Below are 17,230 nucleotides of genomic sequence, written 5' to 3' on the forward strand. Positions count from 1 at the left end.
ACAGAAAAAATGTTTCAAATGTCATAACTCACTGGGGTGGTACACTGAAAATCAAACCCTGCTATTCCCAGAGTCATCACAACAGTTAGAATTTTTAAAATTACATAAAATATCCCATTTTACCAAATTTTCAGACCCAGGTTGATGAAAAGCAGAAAGTAGATTTTGTATTAAACAAGAAATACTATTACAAGTAATTAGACTCTAGCTACAGAAAATTTTTTATAAACCACTGCATCTCACTATTTAATATTCTAATCCTCTTACAAACACAGACAGGTAGACAAGGAAAAACAACATGTATGGGGAGAGAACTGGAATGGTGATTCAGTAGTCTTTGTTCACAAGATCAGATGTGGAGGTGCTGGTATTAGACTGGGGTGGACAAAGTTAAAAATCTCACAACACCAGGTTATAGTCCAACAGGTTTATTTGGAAGTATAAGCTTTTGGAGCACTGCTCCTTCATCAGGTAGCTACCTGATGGAGGAGCACTGCTCCGTAAGCTTGTACTTCCAAATAAACATGTTGGTCGATAACCCGGTGTTGTGATTTTCAACTTCACAAAGATCTGTTAAACTGGTTCTTGCTGATCAGGTTTCATCTAGGCCTCCTTTTTCTGAATGTTTCTATTGGTTTGCAAGAGGAACAAGGTAGCTAGTTCATTTATAAAAGTTTAATATTTACCAATTAAAAAGTCACAACTTACAGCAACTGCTGAAGGAAAGATAAAATTGGTTTCCTTCAGGTTTAAAGTGGATTTTGACTGCAGTCAGCAGAGACAAAGCTCCTGAGCTGGTGGCGATCTGATCACTTATCTGTGTTCAGTCACCTGAGAGCCAATAATTTTGTTGCTGGCAGGTAAAATGCCTTTGTCATAGATAACTGATCACTAATCCATGTATCAATCAATTTTGTCTTGTCAACCAGAAATCCATCTGAAAACAGAACCCCTCAGCTCCAGCTCATCTGCAAATACAGCTATACAAGCAGTTTTCAGCTGCAATTACTTATTTTCAAACCATGCAGCAATCCTTGATTTTTCAACCATTTTTCTCATTTCTGTCAATTTTGAAAGGTGCAAAATATCCACACGAACTTCACACAAACTGTTCTTTTCAGTCTCTTAATCACATCAATGTATTTTTCCTCCTCCAGAGGCAATTTTCCAGCAAACAAAAGCAACTCCAATGTCAGCCTTAAGGTGGCATATTAAAGTGTTGGAAATGTCAGGTCAGAAGCTCCCTTTTTCCTCAGCTGCATTCAGAAGCATCGAAGAATGGAAGCCATCCTGTTGAAATTTGTCAGCCAAAATTATCCATCAGGTTGGATAATGCTTAATAAGCACTTGAATTTACCATATATTCATGGTTTTAGTTTCTTATGCATTAAATGTATAAAAGATATATCCGCAGCAAAAGACTAAAGTTACAACAAAAATGCTTCTCTGCACTGTGTCCCTCTACTGACATATGTACAGGTCAATAGATTACCATACTGGTGGAGAAATAGATTATCCATAAAAACAATGAAAGCTACAATAACGCTGAGTGCCTGGCAGTAATCCAGATGAAAAGTGGAAGAATTTATCAAGTCTTAAATCTCAAGCCAGAATGATATAATAATGCTCCATTTTTGCACAATTTCTCCTTTTACAACAGAAAATAGATCGAATCTAAGAGGTACATTTAAATTAATTACTTCTTTTAAAAAAAATACTAATTCACAAGAAATTTTAAAGTTCCAAGTGCTGCATAACTGGGATCTAAGATGAATAACTAGAGATTGCCATTTAACTGTCCACATCTTAGAAATCAAGGACCTACACCTAATATGCTAACTTGCAGTAAGCACAAAGATCTTCTTTTCTTTTTTCAGGGATCTTTAATCCCAATTTCCCAATATTTTTTAGGGTTCTTTGTTGTTTATCTTACCTAGATATGTATGTGTAATTATGTGCAAACTATTCCCACCCTTACAAATACAGGAAACATTTACTTCATTGTGCATAAAACACAAACTTGTTCAAAAAAGTCCAAAATTCTAATGGGAAAGGCATGGGGCACAACTGTCCAGAAATGTGAATGTATATTAAACCAAGAATCCACATCTTTAGAATGATTTAGCTTAACTAGAAGGGTTGTGTATTGATAATCAATGGATTCAATTACTCAATTCCTTGGTGATTAATTGCACTACCCATGGTCGAACTTATTCAAATAGGATAAAAGGACACAGAACAATTTCCAATTTGTGAAGTTAGGTATTCTCATCTGGGGAAGCAGCATATCCAATCCAATTATCTATGTCCACCTGAGTTTATGAAAGGGTGTAGAGCAAAAAACAAATGCTCCTAATCAGTATCTAGCAATTTTTGGAATGCATAATAAAAGAAACACATCATTCAGCCTAACTAGTTTATGCTGCTGTCTGTGCATCATTCATGCCACCTCTTATCCTACATTGTTTAACCCAACCAGCATATCTCCTATTCCTTTCTGCCTTAATGCTTATTTAGCTTTCCCTTAAAATGCATCCATTGACATTATGTCATCCACATCTAGTCTAGTAAGTATTCATTCTAACCAATCTGAGTAACGAGTTTCTTGTAAATTCATTTCTTGCTGAACTAAATCACCACTGAACTAATTCATACCATATAAATTACTGGAGGATTCCCAACAGCAATGACCAGGACAGCACAAGGCATCATCCTTCTGGAATGTTACACCCTTGCATTGTGTGGTCTTTGCAGTCCAAGCAGCACAATGAGATCAGCAAATGTCTCCCCAGCTCATAATTTATCTCATACAAACAAACAACAGCAATGGCCACAGAAATAGAATCTAATTGTTACTTTAAAAACTGCTTGGTTAAATACAAACTGATATATCAAAGAACTCCATCACATGACCAACACTCAATCTTTGAAAAATGTTGTACTTGAAAATGCCTTTCTTCCGTCTGATGAGAAGCAGTTTGCTGTTAACACTGAGTAAGTTGGCTAAGAGTCCAACCGATGATCCCACAGCCAGATTTCAAACTTGGCTCAGCCTGCCTCCAGTCTAAGTATCCTTTGTTAATTTTGATAGCTTTGGAAGTAAACTTGCATCTCTGGAAAAAGTGGAAACCAACTTCATTTCACGACTTGCGAACTTTAAACGGAACTCTACAACTTCAGTCACCTACACCACATCAACTTGAACCACATATACAGTCATAGACATGTACAGCATGGAAACAGACCCTTTTGTCCAACCCGTCCATGCCGACCAGATATCCCAACCCAATCTACTCCCAGCTGCTAGCATCCGGCCCATATCCCTCCAAACCCTTCCTGTTCATATACCCATCCAAATGTCTTTTAAATATTGCAATTGTACCAGCCTCCACCACTTCGTGGTTTTAAAAAAAAGGCCATCAAGGAGAATATCTAACCAAAGCCTACTACATGTAAAACAGTGAAAGCCAGTAGTCAGAGGATTGGGAATTTAATTTGAGAATCAGCAGTGGATGACTAAAAAGCTAACAAAGATGGAGAAAACTGGTTATGAAAGCACATTGGCAAGAAACAGACAAACAAACAAGAGCTTCTGTAAGTATATAAAAAGAATGAGCAGCTTAAAGTGAGTGTAGGACCCTTTGAGAGTACAATTGGGGAATTAATTATGAGCAACACAGAAATGCCACACAAGTGCCACACTTTGCATGAGTCTTTGCGATGGAGGACACTGGAAACATCCCAAAGGTAGCAGATAAGCAAGTTGCTAATTGAAGGAAAGGTCTTGTAACAATCTCTATCATAAAAGATGAAGTATTTGACAAACTGTTAGGACTAAAAGTAGACATGTCACCCAGAACTGATTATCTCAATCCAATAATTTTAAAGTAAGTAACTCTAATGATAGCTCAGGTATTGGTCAAAAGATTCCAGAACTAGGTGGTTTCCAGTTGTTTGGAAAACCACTAATGAAATGCTCCACTCAAGCAAGGAGGCAGGATGCAGCAAACTGCAGGCCAGTTCACCTAACGTTCATCATTAGAAAAAGGCATTATTAAGGAAGCAATAGTGAAAAACAAGGTAGCTAGAGTCAACATGAGCTTGTGGAAGGGAAATTGTGTTTGAAAAATTTGCTAGATTTCTTTGAAAATTTAACAAGGAGAACTGATAAAGGGGAAATCAGTATATGTAATGTATTTGGCTTTCCACAAAGCTTTGATAAGGTGCCATATAAAAAGATTACTTACAGTACTGGAGGTAATGTGTTATCATGGATTGAGGGCTGGTTTACACACAGAAGATAGTTAGGAATAATAGATCTTTTTCAGGTTGGAAAGATGCATCGAGTGGAGTGCAACAAGAATTAGTCCCAAACCCCTCAATTACTTACCATCTATGTGTAATGACTTCGACGAAAGGTCAGAGTGCAATGTATTCGAATTTGCTGATGATACAAAAATCCATTAGAAGGCACACTGTAATGAATCTACAAGGGGATGCAGGTCAGTTCACCACAGAATGGGCAAAAACATTTTGAGTTTAGTGTAGGACAGTGAAGAGGTATGCACTTTGAGAGAAAGAATTAAAAGGCAGAGTGACTAAAACAAAGAATGGTGCAGAGGGATATAGGCATTTGTGTGCTTATTCTTGCAATGAAATTAAACAAAATAGTTACTTGGGAAAAAGTTACACTATCAAATACACTGTCAGAAAGGAAGCATGGCTCCGCATTTCAAAGGGAGCCTTGAACAGAATCTGCTCTCAAAAATGCAGAGCCCTCTTCTTCCATAATAGTGAAGAGCCGGAGTGGTAATCTGTATGACCACTCCTTGGAAAGTCTGACCCAACATTACCACTGGTGGGAGAATACTGATCTACGGGACATAGTTACAGGATAGAGAGTTACTCGTTTAAAACTGAGATGCAAAAGAATTTCTTTTCCTTGAGGGTAGTAAATGTCTGGAATTCTCTATCCCACAGAGTTAAATCACTGAAAATATTTAAAGAGGAGGTTGATAGATTTTTGAAATACAGGGGAGTTAAAGCTTGAAAAGATCAGCCATGATCTTACAGAATGGCAGATCTGACTTGGGGAGGTCTAAATACTGTTCTCCTATTTCTTATGTTCTGATAAAAGTCTAAAAACCCTTTTAGAAAAGAAGATAAATTAAATGATTTAATTCATCTCATCCTCTTGTTAGTAACACAAGGAGGGAAGGAGAAAGGATGGGGAGAATATAATCTTCAACCAAAGATTTGAATTGTTGTATTGTAATATTAGATAGTGGGAAATTAGCTATAATTTGTTAAAACAAAGTCAATACATTCTGCTGCATTCATATTCTGGAACAATCTGAAGAATTATTAATGACAACCTTTTTTTAAAAAAATGACCATGGTTTCAACTTCCCTACAAATGGAAGCATCTTGGCTGCACACTGCAAAGTGGATGTGGGTGCTCGGAGAGATTTAATTGCAGTCATTGTCGCATCCATCCCTCCCACAACTGAATATTCCACAGGCATGAAGAATGGTGAGATATTCCTATCTCCTGAAAGGTTTTGGAACTATGCCACAACATGAATCAGCATAGAGGCAAAAAAAGGGCAAAATCACCAGAAGTCTTCCTTGAACTGCTGTCCCAATACCTTCAAAATCCTGTACAGATGGCAGAATATGACATATAATGCATGCTAAACTTCCAATAGTCATCCCTAGTGTTTCAACTGTTACGAATGCAAGTCTTTTATAAGTGGGTTATGTTTTGAACTCTCTAAATCTCAAGTAAAACAGAAGGATTTGTAAACGGGAATGGTACATGCTGAAATCAGCACATGGATAAGGCCATATGATCTGGCTGCCATGAGGACATAAATTGAATTCAAACATTACTGAAATTAAGCTCCACATTGTAAGGGGAAGTGAGCTGATCTTGTTGTACAAGACTCTCAGGATCCATCAGCGAGATTTGATAATGACAAAAAAAAGGTGCCATTATGTTTAGCAAAGAAAAGGGATTATTTTTGTATGCACCATCAAACACAGTGATGGTGATGCCACCTTACCTTTAAGCAGCTTTGTGGAGCTTTAGAAACCAAAGAGATGCCACAAGATTCCTTGCTACTGGAAGCCCATATGTTTATGATCAGAAGATTAGACAATAGACAATAGATGCAGGAGTAGGCCATTCAGCCCTTCGAGCCTGCACCGCCATTCAATATGATCATGGCTGATCATTCCCAATCAGTATCCTGTTCCAGCCTTATCTCCATAACCCTTGACTCCACTATCTTTAAGAGTTCTATCCGATTCTTTCTTAAATGAATCCAGAGACTGGGCCTCCACTGCCCTCTGGGGCAGAGCATTCCACACAGCCACCACTCTCTGGGTGAAGTAGTTTCTCCTCATCTCTGTCCTAAATGGTCTACCCCGTATTTTTAAGTTGTGCCCTCTGGTTCGGCACTCCCCCATCAGCGGAAATATGTTTCCTCCTGCCAGAGTGTCCAATCCTTTCATAATCCTATACATTTCAATCAGATCCCCTCTCAGTCTTCTAAACTCAAGGGTATACAAGCCCAGTCGCTTCAGTCTTTCCATGTAAGGCAATCCTGCCATTCCAGGAATTGACCTCGTGAACCTACGCTGCACTCCCTCAATAGCCAGAATGTCTTTCCTCAAATTTGGAGACCAGAACTGTACACAGTACTCCAGGTGTGGTCTCACCAGGGCCCTGTACAGCTGCAGAAGCACCTCTTTGCTTCTATACTCAATTCCTCTTGTTATGAAGGCCAGCATGCTATTAGCCTTCTTCACGACCTGCTGTACCTGCATGCTTGCCTTCATTGACTGGTGGACAAGAACACCCAGATCTCTCTGAACAGCCCCTTTACCTAATTTGATACCATTGAGGTAGTAATCTGCCTTCCTGTTCTTGCCACCAAAGTGGATAACCAGACATTTATCCACATTAAACTGCATCTGCCATACATCTGCCCACTCACCTAACTTGTCCAGGTCACCCTGTAATCTCCTAACATCCTCATCACATTTCACCCTACCACCCAGCTTTGTGTCATCAGCAAATTTGCTAATGTTATTGCTGATACCATCTTCTATATCATAAACATATATTGTAAAAAGCTGCGGTAACCCACTGGTCACTGCCTGCCATTCCGAAATGGAGCCGTTAATCACTACCCTTTGTTTCCTATTAGCCAACCAATTCTCTATCCAATCTAGTACTTTGCCCCCAATACAGTGCGCCCTAATTTTACTCACTAACCTCTTGTGTGGGACTTTATCAAAAGCTTTCTGAAAGTCCAGGTACACTACATCCACTGGATCTCCCTCGTCCATCTTCCGAGTTACATCCTCAAAAAATTCAAGAAGATTAGTCAAGCATGATTTCCCCTTCATAAATCCATGCTGACTCTGTCCTATCCTGTTACTATTATCCAGATGTGCCGTAATTTCATCCTTTATAATAGACTCCAGCATCTTTCCCACCACTGAGGTCAGACTATAACTTCCTGCTTTCTCCCGCCCACCCTTCTTAAAAAGTGGCACAACATTAGCCGCCCTCCAATCCTCAGGAACCGACCCCGATTCTATTGAACTCTGGAAAATAATCACCAACGCATCCACGATTTCCCGAGTCACCTCCTTCAGTACCCTGGGATGCAGGCCATCAGGTCCTGGAGACTTATCAACCTTCAGACCTAACAGTCTCTCCAACACCAAATCCTGGCAAATATAAATTCCCTTCAGTTCAGGTCCTTCAGCCACTGTTACCTCAGGGAGATTGCTTGTGTCTTCCCCAGTGAACACAGATCTGAAGTACCCATTTAATTCCTCTGCCATTTCTTTGTTCCCAGTAATATATTCCCCTGTTTCTGTCTTCAAGGGCCCAATTTTTGTCCTAACCATTTTTTTGCCTTGGACATACCTAAAGAAGCTTTTACTATCGTCCTTTATATTCTTGGCCAGTTTACCTTCGTACCTCATTTTTTCTCTGCGTATTTCCTTCTTACTAATCCTCTGTTGTTCTTTAAAAGCTTCCCAGTCCTCAGTTTTCCCACTTATCTTCGCTAAGTTATACTTTTTCTCTTTTAACTTTATATGTTTCTTTACTTCCCTCGTCAGCCACGGCCGCCCATGTCTCCTCCTGGGATCTTTCTTCCTTTTAGGAATGAACTGATCCTGCAACTTCTGCATTATACACAGAAATATCCACCATTGTTCCTCCACGGTCTTCCCTGTTAAGGTATTGCACCATTGAACTTTGGCTAGTTGCTCCCTCATAGCTCCATATTTCCCTTTATTCAACTGAAATATTGTCACTTCCGATTGTACCCACTCCCTCTCAAATTGCAGATTGAAGCTTATTGTATTATGGTCACTACTTCCCAATGGCTCCTTCACTTCGAGGTCACTGACCAATTCTGGTTCGTTACACAATACCACATCCAGAATCGCCTTATCCCTGGTCGGCTCCAGCACCAGCTGCTCTAAAAATCCATCTCTGAGACACTCCACAAAGTCTCTTTCTTGAGGCCCGATACCATCCTGATTCTCCCAGTCTACCTGCATGTTAAAATCCCCCATAACAACTGTAGTAACATCTTTGCGACAAGCCAATTTCAGCTCCTGATTCAACTTACATCCGACATCCAGACTACTGTTTGGGGGCCTGTAGATGACTCCCATGAGGGTCTTTTTACCCTTAGTGTTTCGAAGCTCTATCCACACTGACTCTACACCCCCTGACTCTAGGTCCCCCCGCGCAAGGGACTGAATATCCTCCCTTACCAACAAGGCCACCCCACCCCCTCTGCCCGTCAGTCTGTCCTTACGATAGCACGTGTAGCCTTGAATATTCATTTCCCAGGCCCTGTCCCCATGAAGCCACGTCTCAATTATCCCCACAATATCGTATCTGCCAATTTCCAAAAGAGCCTCAAGCTCATCCACCTTGTGTCTAATACTTCGTGCATTCATATATAGAATTTTTAATTTGTTACTGCTCTCACCCTTCCCCTCAACCCTTATTTCACTCAACTTTACAGCATGATGCCTTTTCCAGTGTTCTGCCTCCTTGATACAGTTGTCTTTCTTGACTTCTCTTGTTCTAACTACCCCTTCAATTTCCTTTTTAAACATCCAGCTTATCCCCTCCCCCCCGCTACTTAGTTTAAATGTAGCGGTGTTGCAGCAGAAAACCTGCCTGCCAGAATGCTGATCCCTGATCTATTAAGGTGCAAGCCGTCTCTCCTGTAGAATTTATGGTTACCATAAAATATACCCCAGTGATCCAAGAACTTGAAACCTTGCTTCCTGCACCAGTTCCCCAACCACACGTTCAAGTCCATTATTTCCCGGTTTCTGGCCACACTAGCCCGAGGAACTGGAAGCAAACTGGAGATAACCACCTTGGACGTCCTGCTTTTTAGCCTTCTTCCGAGTTCTCCGAAGTCTCGCTGTAGTATGTTCCTCCTCTTCTTCCCGACATCATTTGTGCTGACGTGTACCACCACCTCGGGCTCTTCACCCTCGTCCTTGAGGATGTCCTGCACTCTGTCCGCGATGTCTTTCACTCTAGCACCAGGAAGGCAACACACCATCCTTACATCCCATCTGCTGCCACAAAAACCCCGGTCAGTTCCTCTCACGATGGAGTCCCCTATTACCACGGCTCTGTGCGATGTCCGACTCTTCCGCTCTGCTTCTGCGGCAACTTTTGATTGACAAACATGGCCGCCTTGCGAACTGGCAGTGTCATCAGACTCTACTGTTTCCAATTGAATGATGAGATTTGTTGAATGAGCTTTGAGTTGTGTTAAGCTGCTAATGGGAAATAGTTTTCTGTACAATATAGCGTACAACATTTAGTTGATGGTGATTTTAGCTTTTATTGAAAAAGCTTTAAACTTGTCATGCGTGCAAACGTTTACTCACTGGGAAACTTACGTAATTTTTGAAAATAACTGTCAGTCCCATTATTAGGTTTGTAAAAGGACTCTAAGAATTCTATGTAGTTCCTTTGAACTTTTAACACAATTGTGGATTTTACTTGAAGCATGTTCCAAAGATTCCAAGATGTTGGAAAATACATAAAGATTCTACTCACCTCAGTGAACAAATTAACCTGAAATATCGATCCGTCGTTGCCTCCACAGAACAGAGAATATTCACAAGGATCGAGGGTCACAGATATGATTCCGATGTCAAACAACACAGACAGCAGGAGTTCTCCACAGCATAATTCCCAAAGCTTGGTGATTGAGGGGGGAATAGATAAAAAAAACTGTATTAATATGGAAATGATTTAACTTCAGAAATTCTCTAATGTCTTGAGCGGAAGGAAAGTAGAATGATAAGGAGAGGGGTAGGGGAAGAAAGGATGGGGAGAATATAATCTTCAACCAAAGATTTGAATTGTTGTATTGTAATATGAGATGGTGGGAAATTAGCTAGAATTTGTTAAAACAAGCAAAGTCAATATGTTCTGCTGCATTCATATTCTGGAAAAATCTGAACAATTAGCTCTGCAGCATTACCTCAGATTCTGGTTGATATTTAAATAATTCAGCAAATTCAACAGCAGTTGATGCATGCTTGTAAACGCTCACTTTGTGACTGCTTCTTGCCAATATATCTTCTTCAGTACCTATGCAGATCAGTGAGTACAATCCTTTGCTGTCTGCACAGGTGGAAGTAGCTGCCAGTGCAGAAAAAATAAAACACAGCTGCTTCCAACCTCAAAATGTCTAGTAATACTACTCTTTCTATTGGACCTAGTGCCTTCTGGAGGCAAGTACAACTTATTCACTGTTGTATGGCTGTGATTAGAAATGCATTTTTAACAAAACCATATCTCTGGGTGGCATGTGAAATAACTCCACAAAGTCTGGAATCTTGTCACCAAGTTACTATTTTATTTACATGGGGATAGTACTTTTTTTTAGATTAGATTAGATTAGATTACTTACAGTGTGGAAACAGGCCCTTCGGCCCAACAAGTCCATACCGACCCGCCGAAGTGTATACCACCCAGACCCATAATCCTACATTTACCCCTTCACCTAACACTATGGATAATTTAGCATGGCCAATTCAGCTAACCTGCACATTTTTGGATTGTGGGAGGAAACTGGAGCACCCGGAGGAAACCCACGCAGACACGGGGAGAATACTGATCCAGCTTTCTCAGAGTGAACAGAACCTCCAACACTCCTGTTTACATCTGACAGCCAGGGTTCCCTGATTGGACAGTTTAATAGCCCCAATCAGGGAACTTCTATTCTCGGCTGATTCCAGAGATGGCATAGACAGTCATAGACCCATAGAGATGTACAGCACAGAAACGGACCCTTCGGTCCAACTTGTTCATGCCGACCAGATATCCCAACCCAATCTAGTCCCAACTGCCAGCATCCAGCCCCATATCCCTCCAAACCCTTCCTATTCAGATAGCCATCCAGATGCCTTTTAAATGTTGCAATTGTACCGGCCTCCACCACTTCCTCTGGCAGCTCATTCCATACACGCACCACCTTCTGCGTAAAAACGTTGCCCCTTAGGTCCCTTTTATATCTTTCCCCTCTTACCTTAAACCTATGCCCTCTAGTTCTGGACTCTCCCACCTCAGGGAAAAGACTTTGTCAATTATCCTATCCATGCCCCTCATGAGTTTGTAAACCTCTATAAGGTCACCCCTCAGCCTCTGACTCTCCAGACCAAATAGCCACAGCCGGTTCAGCCTCTCCCTATAGCTCAGATCCTCCAATCCTGGCAACATCCTTGTAAATCTTTTCTGAACCCTTTCAAGTTTCACAATATCTTTCCATTAGGAAGGAGACCAGAATGCATGCAATATTCCAACAGTGGCCTAACCAATGTCTTGTACAGTCACAACATGACCTCCCAACCCCTGTACTCAATACTCTGACCAATAAAGGAAAGCATACCAAACGCCGCCTTCACTATCCTATCTACCTGCGACTCCACTTTCAAGGACCTATGAACCTGCACTCCAAGGTCTCTTTGTTCAGCAACACTCCCTAGGACCTTACCATTAAATGTATAAGTTCTCCCAACTATTGGCCCTCTGATCAAGATCCCGTTGTAATCTTTGGTAACCTTCTTTGCTGTCCACTACACCCCTGAGTTTGGTGTCATGTACAAACTTCCTAACTATACCTCTTATGCTCACATCCAAATCACTTATATAAGTGATGAAAAGTAGTGGACCCAGCACCAATCCTTGTGGCACTCCACTGGTCACAGGCCTCTCATCTGAAAAACAACCCTGCACCACCATCACCGTCTCTCTTCTACCTTTGAGCCAGTTCTGTCCCCAAATGGCTAGTTCTCCCTGTATTCCATGAGATCTAACCTCGCTAATCAGTCTCCCATGGGGACCCTTGTTGAACACCCTACTGAAGTTCATATGGAGAGGTTGACTAGGTTGGATTGTTTTTGTTGCGGAGTTCAGATGGGGGGGAACCTCAAAAGAGACTTATAACATTCTAACACGATTAGACAGGGTACAAGCAGGGAGGATGTTCCCAATGGTGGGTGCATCCAGAAATAGGAGTGACGGTCTGAGGTTTTGAGGGGAACCATTTAGGATGGAGATGAGAAGACAATGTTTTCACCCTAAGTGGTAAGCATTTGGAATTCATTACCACAGTTAATGCCAAAACATTGAATGTATTCAAGAGTTGGCTAGATATAGTATTTGGGGCTAATGGGATCAAAGGTTATGGGAAGAAAGCAAGATTAAGCAGGATGATTTGGACAATCAGCCACGATCGTGATGGTGGCTCAGTAGCTAGCACTACTGCCTCACAGCTCCAGGGATGCGGGTTCATTTCCAGCCATGGGAGACTATGCAAATTCCACTCAGACATTCTCCCAGTCTGTGTGGGTTTCCTCCGGGTGCTCCGGTTTCCTCCCACAATCCAAAGATGTGCAGGTTGGGTGAATTGGCCATGCTAAATTGCCCATTGCATTCAGGGATGTGTAGGTTGGGTGCATTAGTCAGGGGTAAATGTAAAGTAATAGGGTAGGGGAATGGGTTTGGATGGGATACTCTTTGGAGGTTCGGTGTGGACACTCTTTGGAGGTTCGGTGTGGACTCGTGGGGCTTGAAGGGCCTGTTTCCACACTGTAGGGATCCTATGATTCTATGAATGGTGGAGCACGGTCAAAGGGTTGAATGGCCTTCTCCCATCTTCTATGCTTCTACGAGGACCACTGAGCTAACCTCATTACGATCACTACACCCTGCTTATGATATCTTCCCAGAACACCAGCTGGAAACCTATCATAAAAGGATTAGGCCATTTGCTCTTCCAGAGTCTAAATTAGAGTGGTGCTAGAAAAGCACAGCAGGTCAGGCAGTATCCGAGGCGCAGGAAAATCCTAGTGAAGGGCTTTTCCATCATCACTCTAATCTAGACTCTGATTTCCAGCATCTGCAGTCCTCACTTTTGCCCATTTGGTCTTCCACCCTGTTCTGCCATTCAAGAACCTATTTCTGTTTATACTTCAAATGCATTTACTTGTCTTTGCTCTATTTTCCTTAGTACTCTTACCTAACAACAACATTTTAATTGAACCAACATTCATAGACTTGAGAGAAAAAAATTGTTTCATTTCATCATAATGTGTAAAATGTGCTTCCTGATTTTACTTTTTAATGCTATCTTTCAACTCGATCACCTTAACAAGCACAAGGGGATACACGCCAAGTATACGTGAGCTGTCCTCAAAATTAAAGTTAGTTTTGTCAATCTACATTATACCCCTTCCATGGTCAATGTATCCTTTCTGCAGTAGCCAAAAATAAATCGGCTACTGAAGATGGGGGTCCAATCAAAGCACCATTTCATCCTGTTTGTATTCAAACACCTCAGGATGAAGGCCAATTATTCAGTTTTGCAATGTTTTGAATCTGTAGGGGTTTTTTTGTAATTTGTGTACATAGGTAGTCCAATCTCTTTGTTACTTCCACCACTACTGTTATTTCACCAAATATCTTCTGATGTTTCATTCTTGGATCCTTATTGATCCTTCCCAACACTGAACTTTATTTGCCACAGTTTTGCCCATTCACTTAGTCTGTTGATGTCCTTGTATAATTTCCTGCTGCCATACACACAACTTATTGTGCTGATTCATGTCACCTGCAAACTTGAATATAGAAACCCTCTATTCCTTGATCCAAACCATTGATATCAATGGAGCTAGAGCAAAGGCCATAGTAAAGAGTCACACTACACTATTCAGAGTATCTTTATCCTTATCATCTCTCTCAAACAGTCAATGATTGATGCTTACAAGTGCTCAACCACACTTTGTCTGATGATATTAAACTGATGGGAGAAAGTGAGGACTACAGATGCTGGATAAACTGATGTTAATATGGCAGGTGTGGAATTTCTTATACATTTCATTCCAGCCTCAAACCCTCCGCCTACCTCTAATCCACTTGTACTCCTCTAATTCTGTTTGCACCTATCCATCCTCACCTCTATTCTCCTTCCCTGAAAGTTCCCCAACTGCTTTTTACGCATTCATGATACTTGGATGCGTTGTCTACATGAACATTTATTGCCCATCCCTGGTTTCCTTGACATCGGTTAGGAGTCAACCACACTGCTGTCAATTTGGAGTCACATGCAGGTAAGGATGGCAGGTTTCCTTCCCTAAATTACATTAGTGAATCACATGGATTTTTATGACAATGGACAGTTGTTACATGGCCACCATTAGGCCATCTTTTTAATTATAGTTCTTTTCTCACTGAATTCAAATTTTACGATCTGCCAAGGTGGAATTTGCACCTATACCCTCAGAACATTAGCCTAGTAGTCTGGATTACTCATCCAGTGACATTATCACTATGCCACTTCCCCATCTCCTTCTTCGTTCCTTACCATCATCCCCTTTCTTCCTGTACCCAATGTGCCCTACCCTCTAACCTTACTTGATCCAAACACTGCACGTGGTCTTAACCAGCTTGCTCATTGCCATTGGAGATTAGGAATATAGGAACAGGAGCTCAGAGTCTGTTCCATCATTCAATGGTGGCTGATCTGGGCCTAATTACGCATAACTGTCTTTGGTCCATATCCCTTAATACTTTTGCTTAACAAAAATGCATATATCGCAGATTTAAAATTAACTGATTCAGTATCTGATTTAGCAACTGATTCACGTTTGTCACAGAGAGTTCCAACCATCTACCGCCCTGTAATGTATCAAAATGCCTTCTAATATCTTTCCTGAACAGTCTGGCACTAATTCTCAGGCTATGCCCCCTCATTCTAGAATCCCCAACCAGTGGAAACAGTTTATCTTTATCTACCCTGTCTTTCCCTGTTAATACTTTGAAGTATTTGATCAGGTTACCCCTTAACCCTCTAAATCCTGGAGAAAACAGACAATTTGTACAATCTCTTCTCATAATTCAACCTTTTTAAGTCCAGGTACCATTCTTATAAACTAATATTGTACTCCAAGGTCAATATATCCTTCAATTAATGTGCCACCCAGATCTGCTCACGGTGCTCCAAGTGGAGTCTAACCAGGGTTTTGTATAACTACAGCATAACCTTTGCATGTACTCCAGTCCTCTAGATGTAATAGCCAGCATTCTACTAGCTTTCTTGATTATGTTCTGCACCAGTTTGTGACATTTTAAAGATCTATGCATCTGAACCCCCCAGGTTTATTTGGACATCCACTGTATTTAACTTCACACCATTCAGAAAAAAATCATGATCTCTCCTTTTACAGTCCAAAATGGATTGACAGGTTTGTTTTTGAAAGGACAGTGCTTAAAATATTTGAAAGTGTTTAAAATGCTTGGAAATAAGCACAAAATGGAGACAAAGTGAAGATCTTTCTAAAAGCCATGCTAAGTGTGGCAATCTGAATGGCTTCCATCTACAAAGTAACATTTGATATTTGTAATGAGTTTCTCTTTAATTGCTCTCAAACTGAATACTTCTGTAAAGACTGCTCCTCCGCTCCTCCCCCCAACACATACACACACAAATAATCTTTCATTTATCTAGTTTAGAATTTCAGTCCTGACAACACAGTAATCAAATTCAGTCTAAAAATAATTATAAACTGACACTGAGATCCTGGTTTATATTGCGAATGACAATTTCATTAATGTCTCTGATAAATAAATACCGAACTGAAATTTTCATTTAGTGATTGACAGAACATGTCAACTGCCTAAGCTCTCTAGTGCTTGAGAGGACTTCAATTAATGGCAACTTTTAATGCCCAAATAATAGCTTTCTAAAAGTGCTTTACAGTATATGCAATGAATTAAGTTTGAAATTATAAAATCTGGATAGTTCCGTCTCAGTCCGGGTCTAGAAAGCTGAAGCACTATCTCAGCTGCTAGTCATAGGATTTGAACATTCTCCTCTCCCATAAAATCAGCAGTCTCAAAATCTAAAAAAAACTGTTTCTATTTGAGAATACAGGGGTTTCCACTTACGGTAATAATACAAGATGCAATGATGAAATGATCCTGTACTAGAATTATTGAATTCTTCTTTTGTCCCTTGCTTTCAGCTAAACGGCACTAACCACAAAGTTAAAAAGAGAAAATCAGCAGCAGAGATTGCATGTACTCATCCAGTCTCCCTGTATAGCCAACATTGCACTTCAATGAAGCGCAGTTACATTAAATCTACATCTGTGACTTTGCAGCAACTACACTTATTTGAATCTGCTGCAATAATACTGTATTCTGAATTCAACTTGCAAAACAAATGGGGCAATTTGACACCAGTGGAAGTTGCTCAGCAATATCATAGGTAGTATTTCATTTGGATTCCTTCGGCAACATTTGACAAAAACAGACAATGGTCCACATAACAACACACCAGCTCAATACAGAAAAAAAGTTTTCCTGCAATAAAGTGAACATGCAGCCACAATCTTCAATGTAAATTTTAAATCTGTTTAGACTAATTTATGTTTCAGTAACAATAATTTAAACTTGCAGCTTTGCACCTAACTGCACATTAACCAAAATGTGATGATTTTGCTTGTGGGAGCATTGATGAAATCAGTGGTCTGTCAGAATCAAGGATAAAGTATACCAGGCTAGACGAGGCTTCAGGTAAGAAAGTCCAAGTTTTGATCTATAAAGTCTTCTGCAGTGGGGGCATGTTGTGTGGGAAAACTGAATTTGTAA

At 40.6% G+C, this 17,230-nt stretch overlaps 1 protein-coding gene across 2 annotated transcripts in view; it reads right to left on the reverse strand.

The window, feature by feature from the left end:
- The window catches only part of wdr18 (WD repeat domain 18), a 199,960-nt gene that overhangs the window by 106,078 nt on the left and 76,652 nt on the right, over positions 1 to 17,230 (reverse strand). The window contains exon 5 of one of the 2 annotated variants that reach the window (XM_072593921.1): positions 10,127 to 10,270. The exons of the other annotated variant lie outside the window; for it this stretch is intronic. Within the exon in view, the coding sequence (XP_072450022.1) occupies positions 10,127 to 10,270 (144 nt within the window). The remainder of the gene's footprint in view (positions 1 to 10,126; positions 10,271 to 17,230) is intronic. 2 annotated transcript variants of the gene reach the window in all.

The sequence above is a fragment of the Chiloscyllium punctatum genome, chromosome 24 (genome assembly GCF_047496795.1).
Source record: "Chiloscyllium punctatum isolate Juve2018m chromosome 24, sChiPun1.3, whole genome shotgun sequence".
Taxonomy (NCBI): domain Eukaryota; kingdom Metazoa; phylum Chordata; class Chondrichthyes; order Orectolobiformes; family Hemiscylliidae; genus Chiloscyllium; species Chiloscyllium punctatum.